General features: G+C 48.6%; 1 protein-coding gene across 4 annotated transcripts in view; it reads right to left on the bottom strand.

The window, feature by feature from the left end:
* Positions 1 to 546: 546 nt before the first annotated feature.
* Positions 547 to 20,583, bottom strand: part of SYT6 (synaptotagmin 6) — a 61,017-nt gene continuing 40,980 nt past the window's right edge. The window contains exons 4-7 of one of the 4 annotated variants that reach the window (XM_032154921.2): positions 12,145 to 12,265; positions 7,626 to 7,797; positions 6,259 to 6,409; positions 547 to 618 (exon numbers count right to left, since the gene is read on the bottom strand). In XM_032154921.2, the coding sequence (XP_032010812.1) occupies positions 547 to 618; positions 6,259 to 6,409; positions 7,626 to 7,797; positions 12,145 to 12,265 (516 nt within the window). Of the gene's footprint in view, positions 619 to 2,312; positions 2,331 to 6,258; positions 6,410 to 7,625; positions 7,798 to 12,144; positions 12,266 to 20,583 lie in introns of those variants that run through there. The other 3 variants (XM_032154925.2, XM_032154922.1, XM_032154923.1) reach the window with 3 other exon arrangements.

Below are 20,583 nucleotides of genomic sequence, written 5' to 3'. Positions count from 1 at the left end.
CAACACGGGACTGAGGGTCCCAACGTGGTTTATGTCTCGCCAGCGAAGAGCTTCAAAGACTAGTAATTCACCTCACAAAGGCTCTTCCATGGATTCACCCCATTCCTGCAGGGCACTGAAAATGCAGCTGCAGTCCCACCGCGCCTCCTCCTTTTCCAGGGTTGTGGAGCTTGCTGGAGACACAGCATTTCAGAAACTCAATCCACCTCTTTCCAAAAAACTGTACCTTGTATTTTCTAGAACCAACTTCTGGGCTTTCCACCCTTTGTCTTTTCCTACTCTTTTTTTTTTTTTCTTTTCTTACCAGCAGACCCATAAAAAGTGAAAAACCACAAAAACATCACCTTGGGAGACAGAAAAGACTAAGACAGATCTGACCACACGACAAGTGTCTCAGCCTTGACCTACACAGGAGCAGGTAAGACTCTGGAGTGATGGACGGCTGCCGCTGCTGCCGCCGCTGCGACTGCACAACACTGTTTAGACGGTTGAACAAGTGCAAAGAGAACATTGCTGAGTCCCATTTGTGTTATTTGGCCGCACATCTCATGGTGTCGGAGGTGGTTTTGGAGATGAGCACGAGCTCTCACTGTCGAAGCTAGCAGCTCGGCCCTGCCACTGCAAAGAGGAGAACAATCTGTTTATTAATTGCTAAAGGAATTTACATTTCAACTTGCAAAACTGAACTGGCCCAATGCACTGAATTCACCTTTCCCAGCTTCTCATAAGCTTTCTTGAATTTTGCTGTCAGCCATGCAAAAACATAAGGGAAACAGCTTAGAGTTTCTAGTTTGGAATACCTGATTTTCAAAAAGACCTACTGCAGAGATAATTAAAGCTTTCTTAACTCTCTCTCTCTCTCTCTCTGTGTATACGTGTGTGTGTGTGTGTTTGTGTGTGTGAATGAGGTGCTCTGACTGGGCCATTTCTGTGTGCTTCAGCCATTTTTCACACTGAAAATCATATGTTAGTAGCGAAAGAGGCAGTGTGCAGAATATGTCCTTACTGCCAAGAACCCATGGTCATGCATTATTAGCAATTTGTCTGGGAGCTGATAGTACAGCTAAAAATCTGATACTGCTTTAGCTTTGAGCTGTCTCCTTTGCTCTTCATTCTTCCTATGGGCATTTGCACCTGACTTGTGGAGAGGAGAGGTGTGAGCAGACCCTTCTGGGCTTCTGCAACCCCTTTCTCCTCCCCAGCTCTCCTAGCTCACAGACTGCCTCCTATCAGCCCGACTCTAACCCTTCTGTGAAAGGGGTGATGTAATGAGGCGTAATGGAGTGAAGGAGAGGGCTGAGGCTGGGTGGACTTGAGCCATTCAATCCTTCTTTAACCAGTCATCGCTGCAGCAGTCATAGCCACAGCAATGTTTACTGAGCAAGGATCTGACCCCATGAATATTCTTGACCTGCCTGGGGGCTTTATGTTAATAACTTCAAAGTGAGTCAGTGTCCACTGCTCACCCATCCTTGGAGTGGGCTGAAGAGACCCAGTACTCTCCTGGGTGTCTGCAGGACAGAGCTCCAGAGATAAGAGGTAGGTAGGTGGTCAAGATGGCCTTCTTGATCTGGAAGTGCAGCCCCTTCTGCTTCTCATGAGCGTTGAGGGTCTCCACTGTGGAGTGAGGGGGCTGAGTAGAAGCTGCAACTATGCATCTGTGCATACATGGAGGTTCGGGGTCGGGGGAGGTTGTGGTTCTCCCTCAATACAGCCATTTCTAGAAGGGCTGAGCCACCTGAGGAATAGATCACTTTCTATCCAGCATCACCTATGGAGTAGATGGGAAACCCACAATGTTCAGGAAGGACCCAGACCTACTAAACTACCTTAACACTTTCAATTCTAAGGAAAGCTTCTGTTACCCTTCTCTGGGCTCAGTTCTTCATGGGCTTCTTAGGACTCCCTGTGCAGGCCAGCTGAAGATCTTTATGACTAACCAAAAGCCAGACAATCAGGTACCGATGACCACCATTATGTGACCTAGACCTAAGCAATCAGCATGTCAGCCCTGGAGGCAGGCTTGGAAGCTGATCCAGTCTAACCTTCTTGTTCGTGCAAATGAGAAAACGACGACAGAGAAGTCAAGACACAGCTAGTTAGGGGCAGAGCCAGGACCCGAAACTAGGTCTCCTAACACCCAACTAAGTGTTTTTTCCACTCCATCCTGCTGCTATCTCAGCATTTGGCCACACTAGGGGAAGAAGGAGACAAAAGGTAATAAGCAACCTAACGTCTTTGGGTCCACACCAGGTACTTACTCCTAACTCCAGGTGGCAGTCTCTCTGCTTGCAGCATCCACGTGAATGAAATCACAACCGAGGGTTTCCCTGGTGAAATATTTTAGATAAATAAATGCCTGGTTGTTGAGGCCACTGTGGCTTCTGACTCAAGGGTTTCTTAACCCGAAGGTGACAACAGATGATTACTAATGCTCTCATTTAACAGACCTTCATTTTAGGAGTTCTACTTTTCTGTTACAACCTTTACTGTTGGTGAAAGGTACATTATAATCACTGGCTTCTTCCCCGAGGAAGCATGCCACTTAAACAGCCTGACTGATAGGCCAGGTCAGAGGAGAAAACTTAAAAGGGCTACACAGAGTGTCTTTCTTCCTTTATGTAACAGCCCAAAGAGTAGTGCAAGGAACATAACTGTTTATCCAGAACAAATGAAGAAGGAACACTGGCTCCCCTGCTAGTCCGAGTTTTCCTATGAAGATAAACAAAGGGAGGAGATGGGGTTTGTGGACAATGGAAAGGCGAATGATTCCAGGAGGCTTACAGTGGCTCTGAAATAGCAGCATACCTGTCCCCAGCACACAGGGAGATTATTGTTTCAGAATGCCTGTGTTCCAGTAAGGTCTTTTGTTGCTCTGAAATGGGTCACGTTCCAACAGAGATTAACATCTCTGGCAGATGATCTGAACCCGGCCCCTGTAATAAAATGCCTTGGAGAAGAGCACTGGTCAACCCTGTGTGTGGTAACAATGAAGACATGTGGCTCTGGGCTGAGAGGGAAGAGGGCTGGTGCCGCAGCTGGGAAAGGCCACTTGTGATGGCTCAATGAATTTTTATTCATGAAAGAATCCCAGCAGGGAAAGACACCTTTTCAGTTAATTTGTTCCCCTCAGCCTTATTTTGAGCCCCAAACAAGTGAGCAAATATAATGCCCTCTGTTCTTATTAATAAAAAGGAAATGATCACAGCACTTGAAAATCCCTTAAGAAAGGTGCAAGATAAATACAGAGCGCTTTGCAGATATGATGCCATTTATCTTCCCAGGAGCTGGAGATTTCTTTATGATTATACAAATGGGAGATACAAGTTTCAGGAGCAAAGTGCTTGCTCAATATCCAGAACAGGAACGAAAAGAAGGTAGGATGTGAGCTCTGAGGCTGAGCGGGAGGTTTGCCTCCAAGCAAAATGTATCGCGTGGACACAAGGTGCTTACTTAATGTCAGCCCTGTGGGGGTTTACATGCATTGTAATAAAGATATTTAAACTGTGGGCGCTAAATGTGTCAGCGACAATTTTAAATAAACGTGAACTATGGAAATCCCAGGTTGCCGAGATGAGTGTCATTTTCAGCTTCTTGATATAGAGAATGATCAGCTGAGCAGAAAATGGCAGGATCGTGCGTGGGGGAGGGGGCATTCCTGGGAGCTTGGCCTGCGAGGTCAGGAAAAAAGTAAACCCAAAACATATCAATTTATTCTCTTTTTGTTTTCCATATACTGTTACTTTCCCTTTACTGTTTCATCAAATATTCATTTTCAAGGGCTTGATTCTATTTTAGCTTTCTTTTGTAGTCTGAACCAGTGAGTTAGAGTTCTCAAAGAAACAGGGACTTGGAATCAATTATTTGGCTTAATTAGGTTGTATTCATCATGAAGGAGAGTGATTCTGGGGCCAAGTCCTGGCCCGTCCGTGGTACTCAACACCCCACCCCCAGCTGTAGCCGCTGCTCTGTCACTTTCCATTTTCCACAGGCAGGCCCAGCCTGGTAACAGGGATGGGTTATTGCAGATTCAAGATTAGAAAGGCAGTCACAGCACAAGATGGGGGCTCATGGGCCCAGCCATCGTTTAGGGTTAGAGTTTCCTAGAAAAGCAAAGATGGGAAGGGCTTATCCCCTCATTTTACCAAGGAACCCAAAGACCAGAGTGGGTCAGTGAGTTTTCTTTTTCTTTTCTTTTTTTTTTTTTTTGAGACAGAGTCTTGCTCTGTCACCCAGGCTGGAGGGCAGTGATGCGATCTCAGCTCACTGCAAGCTCTGCTTCCCGGGTTCACACCATTCTCCTGCCTCAGCCTCCCGAGTAGCTGGGATTACAGGCACCCGCCACCACACCCGGCTAATTTTTTGTATTTTTAGTAGAGACGGGGTTTCACCGTGTTAGCCAGGATGGTCTCAATCTCATGACCTCATGATCCACCCGCCTCGGCCTCCCAAAGTGCTGGGATTACAGGCGTGAGCCACCGTGCCCGACCGGGCAGTGAGTTTTCTAAGGCCCTACAGCTGACCAGAGGCCTCTTAGCTCTCATTCCATGCCCTCCCGCTAAGCCATCCTAAACAGTTTAGTATACGTGTTCTATTCTTAAATATCTTCAAAGGATGATAAGCGGGGGAGGAGGGGTGGTGGGGTGGATGGGGCTGTCATGACCTCTCCCTGGGTTGAACCAACACAGCCTTCAGTGAGTTGCTGGATGCTGTCTGCAGCTTGTCTAGCGTTCTGCCCAGCAGCGCCTCCTGTATTGTGGGTTCATCACCCACACTCTGTAGAAAGGGCTTTCGGGAAAAGAGGGACAGGGTCTCCCCTGGGGGAGCTGAGAGATGAGGGACTGGCCTCACTCATTAAAGCTCCACAGCTATGGGACAATCAAGGCACCCACAAGACAGAAATATGAAGCCTCAACTGCCAGAAACTTTGCTTCTTTTTATCTCTTGATGCTGCCCCAAAGGTCACAGGACAGAAGCTGCACAGAGCACATGCTTCCTGTCTGGGGAGGTGATTCAAGTAGCCTGTCCCCCATCCCCCCCACAACTGAGGTCCTTATCACCTGTGTTTCCACGGGTCCAATCCCCTTGGCTCTCAGGCTCTCCTGAGACACCTCAGCCTGCCAGAAACAAGTGGAAATGGGCTTGTCCTCCATGAGAGGGCAGGGAGCCGGCGGGTTCTATGGGTTTGCAGACCTGACTTCTCTGCATCATAGAGTGTGGGGAGGGGATGACTCCGTTTTGAAGGTGACTCCAATTTTAAGACGAGGGGCCATGCAGTGAAAGGGATAAAGCTTTATTTTGTATTAGTAGAATTTCCAATTTATACAGCTGTCTAGACTTATTAGGTTTGAAGCCTGTTAAGATGACAGAATATTCACCCAGCTTTCTAGGATACAGACCAAGGTATGAGATATTGTGAGTGAGGTTTAAGCCTTGTTTGGTCACCCATACTTCCAATCCATTTGAGAAAAAGCAGGCCTGGGGACCACCAGGGTGATAGAATACAGGATCCTAAGTCGGTGGGATTCAGTGGAGGGTGGAGAAGTTTGCAGATATTACTCAAAGGGATATTTTCTTTGCAGTTGAGGGAGAAGTGACAGGGTCAAGATTATACAGCGAGTCAGGAGGGGCCAAGATTGGAGCCCAAGTCTTGGGACTCCCAGCCCAGTGCTCTCTCCATTACGTCTCTGTTAGAACCCAACGCAACCCAGCTCCGCAGCTTTAGCCAGAAAGCGTGAAAGCTTGAGGCCATGCTCCCTTCCCCAACAAGGGCAAGAACCAACATTCATAAGAGGAGGAATCTGCTCTTTGGCATCTCTATCCAAGCAGTGAAAACTGCCAAGTGACTGCCTTGCTTGAGCCTCAGGGACCTTACTGTTCTGACAGGGGTAGAATGTCTTGCCAAGCTCTGATCTCACCCCCTTGGGGCTTTCTCCTAAAGGACAGGCTTGGCCAAGGGCTTTGTGAAAGCATTTCAGACCTGGCACAGTGGTCTGCTGGGAAGTCTTCTTCAAAGTTCTTGCTTTTCATTAAGAACTCAGTGGTGCTTTTAAAATGCCCAACACCAGGGGCTTTGTGTTGGCAGCCTCCACCTTCTTCCTCCATTTCCTTTTGGCCTATTATACACTGGGTAAGAAGCATGTGGCCCTCATGCCCACCTTTCCACAAAAGGCCGAGGGTGTCACCGCAGCCGACTGCCATTCTCCAGCCCACACTGCCATGCAGCAAACATGCCAAGGGCCAGGTGACCTCACCCACCTCTTTGAAGGATTTCTTTACCTCCACCAAGGAGTGCCAGTGTGCGATGGGCTTCCGGGGGTATGCCAGCATCTCATTCCAGTGGTCCCTGCCCAGGCCTTCGGCAGTGATCCCCACACGACAGACTCCTATGATCTCATTGTGGCCCACTCTGAGGGAGAAACAAAAGTCCTAGCACTGGCTACCAGACATGCCCTCAGAAAAGGAGGTCCAGTGCGGGGAGTGGTAGGACTCTGCCCGATGGGTCTAACTCAGAACTCTGAGCTCTGAAAACAGATGCTTGGCAGGGCTTCTGGGTGTCAGTGGCGGTGAAGCCTTTGCCTAGTCCCCTTCAGTGGACACTGGACACAGGCAGATAAGCAAAGGTTATAAACTTGTTTGGAATCTCAAGAAGAGGTGGGCAGATAGCCTGCGTATGGGAGGTGAGACAGTCTAAGTCTCTTCACTTATTTGACCCCGCCAACACATTACCACCTCACTGAGACATCAGTATTTGCACATAAATCAACAGTCTCTGAGCACCATTTCTCCAAAACCCTAGTGGCTGGAATGTGATTTATTCACTCGGTAAGAACATCAATTATCCCTTAAGTATGTTCATCAATACTATGCCTGAGAACTTGGGCTAAAAGTCCTGTATTGAGGCTTTATTGCATGGTTTCTTTCTCCTTTAGCTAAAGTGACAAGTGGAGAGAAGAAGTTATGGGGAATGGAGTAGTTGAAGAATGTTTTTGAGCCAGCCTAGATGGAAGAGCAGGATGTGTGGAAGAGACGAAAAATATCTGAGGAAGGGGAGATCCGATTGGATGGATATGCTGGGTCCAGATTAGGGAAGCCCGTCAGAATCCAAGGGAAAAGCCTGGATCACAGGAGCCATTGATGGTTCTTGAGAAGGGCAGGTCCAGGAAGAAAGCTGTCATTTAGGAAGATTTGTCTTTAGTATGTTGACTGAATTGGGGCAGGAGTTGATGGAGGCAGGGGTCAGCTAGGAGGCTGCACAGCCATCCCAGGGTGACAGTAGTAGCAACAGCAGAAATAGAGAGGATAGAGGGGCATTTCAAAGGCCAGATAATAAGACTTGGTGCCAGATGGAAGAATGGGAATAGCAAGGGGTGAATTCAGGGAAACTGACGGATAGAGCCGCCCCTGATGGAAATAGGCCAGTTGGGAAAAGAACTTTGAACCTTTGCTAAGGGAGAATCTATGCTCTTCCTCAAACTCCTGTACCCTTCTTGGGTACAGATAGATTTGAGGCCTGAACCCTAAAGCTGAGCCCTGAATCATAAGGTCTAAGGTCAAGGAGCTCTGTGCTGGTGCTGGAGTGGGAGTGAGGGGTGGAATTACGTCCCTCTAGGACGCCTACCTACCGATCATAGTCCATGACTGAGATGAGCAGACTGACTTGATCCATGTTTTCTGGGGGAATGTCAAAGATGATGGCCTCATTGTAGACAGGATTGAGAGTGTTTTTCTTAATGGTTGTTTTCTTCTTCTTCAGCCTCCGCCCATCACAAAGCAGGGACACTTTCACATAGGGATCTGTGCCAATGGGGACAGAGAAAAGGGAATGGAGTATGTTAAAGAGATGTCTGCAAACATCATTTGCAGCAAAGGGACCGAAGCCCTAGACCTACTGCTGCCCATCAGATGGTATCAGTGGGTTGTTAAAATAATTAAACCACCTTGTATTTATGTAGCACACCTGTCTCTGAGGACACTCTGTGCTTAATAAATGCAGAGTCTTTAGCTACCTCAGTATTCTTGGGAGAGCGCCTAATGGACTTTTACTAATGGGGAAGCTGGCCCCAAATCAGACATGATACCTGCCGATGGGTATGCAGTTCACAGCCCTAAATCTCAGCTCGTCAATCGCTGGCTGACTCAAAAAGGTGATGAGGCTGAACAATGACACTATTTCTGTTACCTATGGGGAGTACTTTTCTTTGAGTGGCTTTTTTGTTTTACCAGAATTATTAACCAAAGGATAAAGGTTTTGGGGCGGGGTAAAAATAGGGCTCAACAATGGCCGAGGAGATACAATGTGTCAGAGTGAAATGAACAGCAACAATCACAATGCTGTTCATGTCCTCCCCACCTGACAACATAATTTTGGGTCCCATTGTCTCAATAATCTCATTTCCATTTGGCATCTAGAAGGCATGAAGTGGCCCTGCTCTGCTTCCCTGGAAGCTGTTTCCTGCCCACTTCTGCGCAGTGGAGGATGAGGGAGCTGCGGCCCGGGGAGACTCAGGGCAGCTGGTTGACATTTCCTTTCTCATTGGGATCTTGGTTTCTCTCCATCCTGCAAAGAGATGCTTTTATTGAACTTCCATGTGCCTCACATCCTTTTGTTTTCTTTAGTTTTCTGAATGGGTATTTTATGGTCATCTTTCTACCCTGAAATTTTCTACTCATCTAAGTGAAGTGAAACCTATTGTATCTCCTAGAACAGGTGTCTCGGTCACCATCGTAATTGTTATTTATGCTGCACAGCTCAAGAAATGGGAGGGTGGCTCACAGGTAATAGTAGCTTTCAAGACGCTGATGTGCTGAGACACCTTGTTGCCCAGAAACCAGGGCTCCTGTGAATCTGTCAGGAGGTGCCAGCCAAGCAGCTGCTCCCCAGCTCTGTGATTCATAGGCATATGGTTCTATCTCCTGGACATTGAGCACCCACTAGGGCCCTGTACTCCCTGGCATCATTCAGATGGCAGATGAGGCACACATCCATGGTGGCAACTAGAGAGAACTGTGACACTTGATCAGAAACCCCAAGCCTGAAAGGCATTTTTGTAGACACCTAAATGAGCTGCCGACTAATCCATGTGGCAGCAGTAGCTATGTCTTAACTATGGGGACATGAGTTTGTGTTTATGGAGAGACCATGAGGTGTTTAATCAACCTGCTGTCTCTAACTACACATTTGAAAGGACCCTCTCTCAGGGATTTTCAGTAAAAAGGAAGTAAGAGTTTTGAGAACCGGCATGAGGCTCTAGTTTCCACAGATTCCATTCTCTATGGATATGCCCCAGGACATTATTCAGGTTCAGGTAGACAGATGGGCAGAGCTAGCCCCAAGACCTGTCTTTAACACAGCAGCTTGCAAAATCCATAAGGATGTACCTTGCCTTGCAAAGTGGCTCCAGACTTGAGGTTGCTCAGGTGCTGCCTCATTCCCCTGCTGTATCTACTTCCATACACTCCCACATCAGGGCAGATTTCCATATCATGAGGCTTGGAAAAATAGAGGCAGAGCCACTTGTCCCATGGGCCACTGAGCAAATGTCTTAGCAACCTTCCCCAGCTCTGTTCACCCCTACAAGGCATATCCATTTTTTTAAGAGACAAGGTCTTGCTGTTTTGCCCAGTCTGGTCTTGAACTCCTGGGCTCAAGTGATTCTTCCACCTCAGCCTCCCGAGTAGCTGGGATTACAGGCATGAGCCGTTGTGCCTGGCTGATAGGAAATTTATAAAATTCAGTGGACATATTTCCCTTACAGGAACCAACACTTTCACCAGCATCCATGAAGCCAAGCAGACAGATGACCATTCCCTAGGCTTTTCTGGGGCAAAAGTCTGTGGTTTCTAGTGGAATGCCGGCCCCAGTGATCTTGGAGGTCCTTTCCTCTCTAACAGCCTGTGATGCTCTACGCAGCTGAGGGAGGGGACACAAAGACCAGCAGTGTATTGCAGCCTCATTGTCATGGGAGCCATCAAAATCCAGCATTTAGAATGCACTCACCACCCCTTTGTAGCATACTGGTCCTTATTATTATTTTGTGCTATTTTTAGTGTCACGGTTCTAGCAGATAGGCTTAGGGAATTAATTCAGGGCTAGTTTAGATCATGGAGAATAGGAAGATCCTGGGTTTTAGACGTCAATACCACACAATTCAAGAATAGGCAATTAATAAGCTCCATTCACTCCCCAGCTTAGTCCAACATCAAATAAGTCTGGGCTGAGGGAAACCTCAAACTCATCCTCAAGAACAGGAGATCTAGTTCGAGAGGCTCCTAGCAAGTACACCCCCACTGCTTCACCCTTGGGCCAGGTTCCTCATGCTGTAAATTCAACCATCCATTCATTCGATATCTATTTATTGAATGCTTACTGTGTTTTATCCACTGTTCCAGATACTTGCTTACATCAATGAACAAAATAGACAGAAACCTGTAATGAAAAGAGGACCCCTGGATCTTCGGAATCAAGCCAAGGTTTAATAACAGGTTCCAAACCCAGGTCAAAAAGAGGGGCAATTGTGAAAGGGAGGTTAGAACTTAGCATGAAAAAAACTTACACCCCAAACCCTCTGACTCAGAGCAGCTTTTGTGATGACCTCAGCAGCTTCACCATAGGCTTTCTCTCCAGCACATCAATTTAATTACACCAGAGAAGATAGTGTGGGGACTTAGGCAGCAAAATCCTATTTCCCTCAGCAGACTTGAGAGTCTTCAGTGAATTTGCTTCCCTGTTATGCACTTATTTTGGTATTAAAATGAAATCTACATTGGCTGTATCTTAGGGGAAGCTGACTTGCTGCTGCCTAAGCTTTTCCCAGGCCAGAAGAGGTCCGTTAATCTCTTCCCCATGTCCCGATGTGTGTGGGTAGCTCTGAGGGACTCAGAGCTGCAACAAACACATGTTACTCTAGGGTTTACTGACCACCTTGTCCTGAAACTTCAGTTTTCAAGGCCTGATACCTCCTCTTCTTCCAGCTGCACCAGGTCACACCTGAGCCCAGGTGTTTTTGGCTGGGCCATCACCTCTTTCCAGCAACTGATTATACCCAAGACTCAAGTTACTCCTCTGTTATTTCCAAACTCAAATACCTTCTTCCACAACTTAGGGGGTTTCCAGCAAATAAATAAAGAATACAAAGCAAATATAAGGAAAAATCTTTAATATATTCCCAGCTAAGTTCAGAAGCACCTCCTGAGTGGTTTTATGTTGGTAATCTGAATCATCGAGAGTCTCTTGAGCAGGAGGACAGGGGATCTAGGGAAACAAACTGAGCTTTTTTCCACATTTGCAATTCTGAGTGCAGCCCAGATCGAGAGGCTTCACCCCATTTCACTCCTCAGAGCAGTCTGAGCTGATGAGGGAAGGAGCCTCTCAAGACTCAAGCTACTCCTCATAACTCCTCTTTATTTCCAAACTCAAATACCTCCTTCCACAACTTGCAGAATTGTGGGGAAAGACTCAAACCTCTGACACTACGTCCATCCTGCAGGTCTCTGTGCAGCTGCCCCCAAACAAGCATTTCCTCTGTCGCTAGAATAAGACTATATTTCTGTTCCTGCTGTACTTAGCAGCTCTCTTGGTGCTGAGGCTGAGGTCAGGAGGCCTGCAGCAAAGCCTCAAATACAAAGGCATTTTGCTTTTCAGTGGATTTGTTTCCTTGGCTCAGTGCACAGAATTGCTGCCATAAGCCTGCATAGACCGGCAAACATTTACACACTCAAACTTGACATAACCCTTCAGGAAGTCCTGGGGCCTCATATAAATAAGAAAACTTATCCTTAATTTTTAAATCCTATATATTTACTTCTTGTTATCTCCCTCTTCTAAGAAAAAGAATGACAGCAACAGATATCTACTGAGTGCTTATATGTGTAAGGCACCATTCTGAACATTTGCATGAATTAACTTATTTCTCCTGAAAGCAACCCATGTAAGATATTATTACTCCCACTTTTCAGACTAGAAAACCAAATCATTTACACGGCAAAGAAGTGGCAGAACTGGAGTTCGAGTCCAGGCAGTTTGCGTCCAGAGCTGGTGCTTCTATTCTAAGAATGTTGACAATTCTTTCTCCTTCTCCCCAAACACCCTTCCAAATCCTAATGTCTGGGCTGCTGGCAGGCCACTCGGGTTAAGAGAGGTACCTGAATAGCCTGTGATGTCCATCGCCTTGAGGTTCCGACACTTAATCACTGTGAGGGTGAGCCTGCCTGCTGTGGGCAGGTAGCAAAGGGAGAACATGATCTCTCCCAAGTCCACGCTTTCCTGCAAAGAAGCAGACAAGAGGGCAGATGAGGGGCTTGCAGACCATGGGCCTCATGTCCTGTGCAGCATCTGTTGGGGCTCTCTGGGGTCAGAAGGAGGCTCTTGGAGACACAGTGTTGGTTTTTTAAGACTAAGGGACTGGCCTCCATGCTGTGAGTAACCGGGTATAAAAGGCAATGGAAACAATATTGCCTCTTCAGTACAATTTGCCCCTTCCAATATTCCCTCTCAGTGTCAACCACATTCTGACCCTGGTCCTTGCTGTTCTGCTTTTGGCCTGACTTGCTCTCCATGTGCCCCTTGGCTGCAGCCTCAAACCACCAGCCCCTTTGTGGCCTCTTCCTGTTCTCCTCCAGCTCACCCTTCTCAGTCACTGACCCCCTTGACTTCCTGCCCATCCAGGCATGTGGTCATGACAGCGTCCTGGGCAAGACACATGCTCTAGCCTTCAGGTGTCCCCTCTCCCAGCAGGTCCATGATTCTTTTCTGCTTCTGCCCCTCAATGCAGTTGTTCTTTGTCAATCACAGCCAACCAAGGAGACAAACACTTGCCATCCCATCTGATAGCAAGTGTTTGATGCCAGGCCTCAGGTCCACTTTCTCTCTTCTCCTTAAATGTGGTCATCCTTTAAAAATAAACCCAGCACAGAGCACATGCTCTGCTGCCTCTCCTGACCCCAGAATTGTCATGGCCAGGGATTCCTGGGAGTTTCTGAAAGAATAGGAAAACCTCAAAGGCAGTAAGCACACCCATCTGTAGCATTAAACAGTGCCTTGCCAGGTTGCATCCTCCATTTGATGAAGGAGTGCGCTGTCATGGTGAAGCCTCCTCCCGCAGGTTTAAGGAGGGACTCCAAGATATGGAGACGTTTCCTCCCATAGGGCTCCCAGAGTCAGGTTTGAGGAGGAAGAGGTCAGGGTTTAGGGTGATTTCAGATGAGGCCCTCCATCCATCCATCCATTCAGTAATTCAGTCAGTCAACAACTATTTATTGAGCACCTGCTATGTGCTAAGTGTTGATCTGAGTGCTAAGGATATAGGATAGAACAAAACAGACAAAAATCCCTGGCTTCATGGAACTTAAAAAATAAATTTCAACTTAAAAAAAATTCCACCTTTTATTTTAGGTTCAGATTCAGAGGGTACATGTAGAGGTTTGTAACATGGGTATATTGCGTGATGCTGAGGTTTGGGCTACAGATGATCCTGCCACCCAGGTAGTGAGCATAGCACCCAACAGTTAGTTTTTCAAACATTGCCCCCTCCCTCCCTCCCTCCTGACTCTAGTAGTCCCCAGTGTCTATTGTTGCCATCTTTACGAGTGGAGCTTACATTTTATTAGGGCAAAGGACAATAAAAGAGGTAAGTATATAAATTAGACAGTCAAAAGTATCAAGGAGAACAAAAGGCAGAGAAGTGGGATATAAAATGACCAGAGGGAGGCTATAGTTGTTGAATGTTTAGCTAGAGAAGGCCTCTGCTAAGTACTTTGCTAGATTATCTCGGTGAGGCTTACCTCAGCCCTATGAGGTTGGTGCTCTCTCTCTCATCATCCCTATTGCACACAGGAGAAAATTAGTGTTTGGTGAAGTTAAATAACTGGCCCAAGGCTGTGTGACTAGACTAGTGAGTGCTTTGGTGCCAGATTTTCATATATCAGTGCCACTGCTCAAACACCTTAAGTGGTTGCCCTTGTTTGGCTTCTGGGATCAAGGCTCATCTTCTTAGCTTGCACTTGGGGCTTTCAGCAACTGGGCCCTGTCTTAACCTCCTCACCTGCTGCTCTCTCCCTTCTCTATGCCAACCCTCCGCTCCACATGGCTGGTATATTGTTGGTCCTTTTTGCCAAAATGCCTCCCCTTCTCTTTGCTTGGATACTCCTATACATACATCACGGCCCCACACCACACCACACCACCATGGACCCTTGCCCAGGGTCCAGCCCACAGTAAGCATCTCTCCCCAGTACTCCTGCAGGGCTTCCTGTCCTCGCACAGCTCACAGGAGTCACCAAGTCCCCTTTGCCCGGCAGCTGTGCCCCCCCAGCATCTAGTGACGAGAGCCCCTTTTGGGACAGGGTCCTTGCCCTGCACCTGCTTGTGCTTCAGCATGCCCAGCAGGACACAAAAGCAGCTACAGAAATGCTTGCAGAAAGGGACGCTTACATTTTAGTAAAAGAACTCTGGAAGGAGTGGTTTTTCGTGCAGTGTTGTGATCAAGTGAGGGCCCTGGGAAGAACTCTGGAAGCTCCTGTAGCCCCTCTGAGAGGGAGCGAACAAAAGGCCGCTATCACCATTTCCCCACCACCATGTCCTACAGATGCGGAGTTGCCTGCGCTTTCACAGGCTGTCTCTTTTGGGGGAGTCTGAGTTGCTTTGTTGTGGACCTGGGAGGCTTGCCTGGGGATGTGAGGGGTCCCTCGCGGTAAACAGCATTGCCCCAGGCTCTATGAACTGCTGTCAAGGATGGCTCCCTCCAAGGGAGCAGTGACCCACAGACCTCCCTGGTTTTTGCAGGACCCCTGCTCTTTCTCATAGGACTGCGGCAGCTGGCGACATGCAGGTGCTGAGTCTGCAGTGTGGTGTGGCCCCTGCACCCAAAAGTGAACTGCACCCTCCATCCATGGGCGCAGCCAGGTGAAAGGACTCGCTCAAGATCCCACTAAGACCTGGAGGCAGAGAGGAAACCAGGGCCAGAAGACAACAGCCTGGCTCCGGGCTTCGCATGGGGGTGAGGGTGGCTGGCCCTCACTGTGCCTCGTGGCAAGTCAGCAGCTCTTGGTTCACTGTTCCCCTGCACACACAAGCAGCAGAGGACTGGATTATTTAATAAGGGAAAATAAACAGGTTAATTTTGAGTAAATAAGAGATGAGAGCTAAGCAGACAGAGAGGGTCAGCATCTCCTGGTAGTCACTCTCTCTCTCTGGAAAGCCAGGCCCCAGTTCGGCCCTCACCAGGTCCTCTCTCTGCACTACCCTCTCTCATGAGGTTTCAGTCAGATCCCACATGGCTTACCAGCCTTTTATCCTCATTACAGGTGTTTGAGACTGGACTTCAATAAAACCAGGGGTGACCAGGGGCTTCAGAACAGCTAGCACATTATTGCTTTCATCTTCACCTGCTGTTAGGAGAGGCTGCCTTAGGGCCCCTGACTGGTAATGAGCTCTCTGGTGCAGAAGAGGTCACTGCTGTCCAGAAAGCAGCAGAAACCAGCGTAGCCCTCTAGACTCCTAACCTAGGAGCTGATAGGGTAGGTCTGAGCTCAGTAGCAGCTGGCTGAAAGTCTTGGCTAGTGCTTGCAGGAGGTGGACCTGCTGGCAGGGGAGGGGAAGCCAGGATGTTGGCTTCTGGAGAAATCTGTCCTTTAGTGCAACTTGTCCACCTGATGTCGCTGCCCATATTAGTAGCATTCTCCTTGGCTTTAGTGCCCAGGGCGTCTGGACAGTAAGATTCTTAAAGGCTCACCTATCTATAGCACAACACTGCGCTCCCTGGCTTCCCAGAGGCCCATCTGCAACAACTGATTAAAGCACTTCTCTCTCCTTGATGCAGTCACATAGTCCTGGGCATAGAAAAAGAGATCCTATTTGTGGGCTGCCCATGAAAGAACAGTGAACCATGAATCAGGAGACCTGGACTTTAGACCCTCTGCCCCCAATTAGCTGTGAGACCTTGAGCAAATCATTTCCCATCTCTGGTCCTTGGGCTATAAAATGAAGGGGTGTTCTAGATGAGATGCTCTATCCTCAAGGTCCCTGCCAGCCATGAGAACCCAAGATTCCAACTGGAAAATCTATCAGGCATCACCAGCTGAGATGACCCAAAGATGCTTAAGTGGTGTCTATCGCCTGCCTCAAGGAATCTAGAAATTCGTTTTGAAATGCAAATGCTCCCATTTTTTTAGTTCCCATTGCCCCTCAAATGTTTTGTTCTTCTCCAAGGCCAGCCATGTTTCCTCCTGAATAAGCAGTGAGTGGCATCAGTGCCTCTAAGTCCATCTTGGGAATGCAGGCTAAGCAAAGCAAGAACAATGCTTCCCCATTTCTTACAGAACACTTCTAGTCTCTTAGCCGTTAAGTGGCTTGTCTGAATCTCTCATCATCAGCAGAGAAGCATCCGCTACACTTTCAGGAAAGCCATAGGAGACCTAAAAAGATATCAGAAGCACTGGGCAGGAAGTGCTGTTAAGTTCCCCAGGGGCTGTGGGAGGGTAGGGGGGCTGGAAGAGAGATGGGGTAGAAGCCAATTGGACTCCAATGGCTAAAGAAACATTCACTGAGCAACCCCGCATTGTAGGCCTGGGGCTTTGTATTGGCGGTACAGAGATGAGTCAGATGTGGAAGCCAGATACCTGGAGCTGAGCCAGCCCCTGTGATATCTCCTCCCATAGCAACACAGGCCTCCTCTTCGTAGCACACACTGCAACTCTAACTTTTACGTTGATCTGGGGATTACACGATGAATGCCTGTGTTTCTCACCAGATTGTATGCTCTTTGAAGGCACGAATGGGGTCTGGTTTTATTCATCCTTATACCTCTCATGTGTAGCCCAGTGCCTGATGTGTAGTAAGTGCTCAGCTAATGAACTGGCTAATGAACAAATGGTTGAGAATGTGGATTTGGGGTCAGGCAGATCCAGCTTCCAGCTCTCAAGACTATGAAAGGTTAAGTAGTCCTAAGAGAGTAGTATGCTTACTTAACCTTTCATAATCTTGGTTTCCCAACCTGTACAGTGGGATGAATATAGGACCCACCTCTTAGGGTTGCTGCAGAGATTAAATGAGGTAACTTGTGCAAAGTGCTTACTTAGCACAGTGGCTGGCACAGAGTAGGTGCTTAGTAAGTATTGGCTAATATTATAATTATTACTACTATTATAAAGAGCTCATGGTCTTGGAACAGGGGCAGGAAAGAGAAGTACTGTTTGGGCATGACAGGGGCATGTCAGTAGGTAGTACTGTTTGGTTTGATCGGTGCAGTAATAGAGGTGTGGACAAGATGTGGGCCTGCAGAGCAAGGAAGAAGGAACTCAGCCCCAGATTTCAAACTAGGCTTCCCAAAGAGGGTGATATTTGATAGGATCTAGAAAGGTGAGGCAGCAAAAGTAGATTTCTGGCAGAAAAAAGCAAGCAAGCGCTTTTGCTTTTTTTCTCTGGAGAGGGACCAACAGGGCCTAAAGACGCAGAAGGGGCAGGGAGTGTTCAGGGCGCATGAGAGGTTCCCTGTGGCTGAGAGCGTGGTGATGACAGTGGGGGAGAGCTCCCAGATGAGACTAGAAACAGGGCCCCAGGCAAGGGCCAGCCTTGCCTGCCTAGTAGCCCATACTTGGGAGTTTGTCCTTGATTCTGCAGACAATGGGAGACTGGCTCTACCCCTGCCCTTCCTTCTCTACTTCCTACTCAGTCCACTGTGTCACCTTCAACCGAGACACCCACATCAGAGACCATTTTCATGTGTGTCATTCATTTGTCACACACCCACTAAATGTTGGAGGATCTGGAGAGACAGTAATGATAAGACAAAGTCCCAGCCCTCCAGGAACTTGTATTCTAAGGGAGGAAGACAAAAGTACACTAAGCAAGATGGTACCCAAGGGCAGCGAGGGAGCCAGGGACCTGACCAAGGGTGGTGAGTGGGTGTGCGGCCGCTTTACTCATAGTGGTCCTGAAAGATGGGGAGGAGCAGCCAAGAGTGGAAGGAGAGCTCTCAGCAGAGAGGCTAGCAGAGAGTGCTGTGGGTCTGGCTGGGGAAAGCGGATGGTGGCTGTGATGCCAGAGTAAGCAAAGGGTAAGAGGGAGGTTAAGGGAGGACTTGGAAGTGCTTGGATTTTGCTTCCTGTGAAAAGCAGAGCCCTCGGAGGACTTGCAGCAGTCTGGGACTTCAGCAGCTTGTAAAGAATGGGTGGCGGGGCCAGGAGAAAGTGAGCATGAGCTCAGACGCTACGGCCTCCACAGCTACTCGGTTCCCAAGCTGCACAGCTTCTCCCTTGTGAGTGTCCCCAAACTCTGAGGCCCTCTCCTCCCATCCCCCCTGCACTACCTCAGCTCTGGCCTGCACCATCTCTGCCAGATCCCTGCAGTTTTCTAACTCCCCCTGCCCACCCCCTCCAATCCATCCTCCTTGCTGTAACCAGGAGGTTGGTCTCCTGCTCAGAATTCTTCAGTGGCTTCTCATTTCACACTTGTTTTGTAGTTGGAAAGCCTCTTCTTCAAATGAAGTATCATCCAATCATATACAGCAGCTGAAGAGTGGCTCAGAAACAGGGCACCCAGAGTACCTTCAACCCCTTGGGCTCCCTCCTTGGAACTTTTAGGAGTTGGCATGAAAAATCATTAATCCACACAATCACATGGCATTCAAACTTCTTCACGGGGTGGCCCTCGCCTTTCTAGCCAGCCTCACCTTCCACTATTCTGCCCCAGGTGCCCTACACTCCAGCCATAATAACCATAACATTGAGTGTTTACTATGTGCCATTCTGCCCTAAGTGCTTATATGTATGATGTCATATAATCTTCACAAAAGCCTTACGAGACGGCTACTATTATTATCCCCACCTTTTACCTGGGGACACTGACATACGGAGAGGTTATGCAAGTGGCCTAAGGGCACACAGCTACTAAATGGCACAGCCAGGATGTGGACAGAAGCTTGAGAGCTCCCACTTTCAGCCACTACACCATCCTGCCTCTTGATGACACCTGTCCAGTAAACGCTCCAAGATCTGTCCCACCTTCATGCCTTCATCTTGTTCTTTCTACTGCCTGAAATAACCTCTCCATCCCTCTAACCATCCTGGACAACTCTTATCTTTCCAGGCCAGCTGTCCTGTCACCCCCTCTTGGGTCACCTCCTCTGACTCCCTTGGTCTGGCCTGGGGTTGTGCTCCCATTGCCCTTGGGTGGTAAAGGCCAAGGGAGAAATCTTACAACTGCCCCAAGGCAAAGTCGGGACTTCCGAGAGGAACCCGGCAGGATGTGCTAAACTGCCGGGTGAGGGGCTGCAGGAGGAGAGTGGAGACTGACGCTCTGCCTGCCCCATGTCCCCATGGCTGGCTCAGCTCTCACCTGGGAGGGAGGAGCTGTGGGAGTGGGCATTCCTTCCTAGGGTGCCAAGAGGGGGCCCCTGCTGTGAACACCGGCCTGGGTGACATGAGTTGATTCCCTGCTCCTCCTCAGGCCCAGGCTCCTAGGGCTTCAGCAAGAATGCTGGGGGTGTCTGGGGTGGAAGGGTGGGATGTGTCTGTTGTGATGCTCGGGGCTTCCTGCTGGGTGCTGGGGCAGGTTCTGTTTGTTCTGGGTTCCATGCCTGCTTTTACTCTCAAGTGCTGCTCTGCCCCAAGGGCCTTGCAGCATTATGAATAAATGATCAACCAGAATTGAGGCTCCTTATGCGAACTCAGTATACACCAGCTTCACCTTGCAGTGTGGACACAGAGCTAAGGACTGCCCCATGGAGAAGCAGGCACCCCCAAGCCGGCGTGGAGCAGTGGTGCACGGAGGACGTGGGTGAGATCCTTGAGTCTGAGTTTGTCCTAGGGACCCATTGAGACTAAAGCACATCAGCGGGAAGCAAATGTTTCAGCATCTGAGCATCTTCAGAGAAACAGATGGTCTTATTTAGGAAACTTTTTGTCAGCCTCCCCTTCGTGAACTTGCCCTTGAAAAGAGGCTTAGTATTTCACATGCACCATTACTTTTGGGCAAATATCCGTGAGTCAGAACACACTGGGAGGTGCAGATCTCTTCCTAATGACTTTTTAAAAGGTGGGTGGAGAAGAAGAGGGGCTATGAGAGGGTGGAAAGGAGCTTGAGGGGAGTGGAGTTTGGAGAAGTTTTAGAAGAGATGGCAGCAATGCCTGGTCAAGCTAGGAAGTCTGTGCCGTAGGGTGCTTGTGCCTGAGAGCCCAGAGCCGAGGACCTCACTTCAGATCTGGTCCTTCCACTGTCATCTTCATTAACCACAGGGGCGATGGGGGTAGTAAATGGTTCATTAATGAAGTTAATGGTGAGAATCCATCTTAATTTCTTGTCACAAGTTGTCTTGCCGAGTGGCTGTCAAACAGCTGCCAGTTTCTCCTGGGGAGAGGGCAGGCATCTCCGTGGTGAGAGACCTGCTCTCTGCCCCTCTCAGGGCTGTGGGGGCTGGGACTCTCAGCAGGAGGGAAGACACCTTGGTCCTGGTTTCCTGAGGAGTCTCCTGCAGCAGCTGAGGAATGTTTCTTGCAAACAAGTGCCCTGAGCGGGGTGCCAAATAGGCAGGGCTTTGGTCTCAGCCAAAGGCACATGCCTGCACTGCGTGACAGTGGCTTTAGCTT

This window comes from Hylobates moloch, unplaced genomic scaffold (assembly GCF_009828535.3).
Source record: "Hylobates moloch isolate HMO894 unplaced genomic scaffold, HMol_V3 SCAFFOLD_5, whole genome shotgun sequence".
Classification (NCBI taxonomy): domain Eukaryota; kingdom Metazoa; phylum Chordata; class Mammalia; order Primates; family Hylobatidae; genus Hylobates; species Hylobates moloch.
Note: the sequence above shows the minus strand (reverse complement) of the source record. Positions and strands in the feature narration are given on the sequence as shown.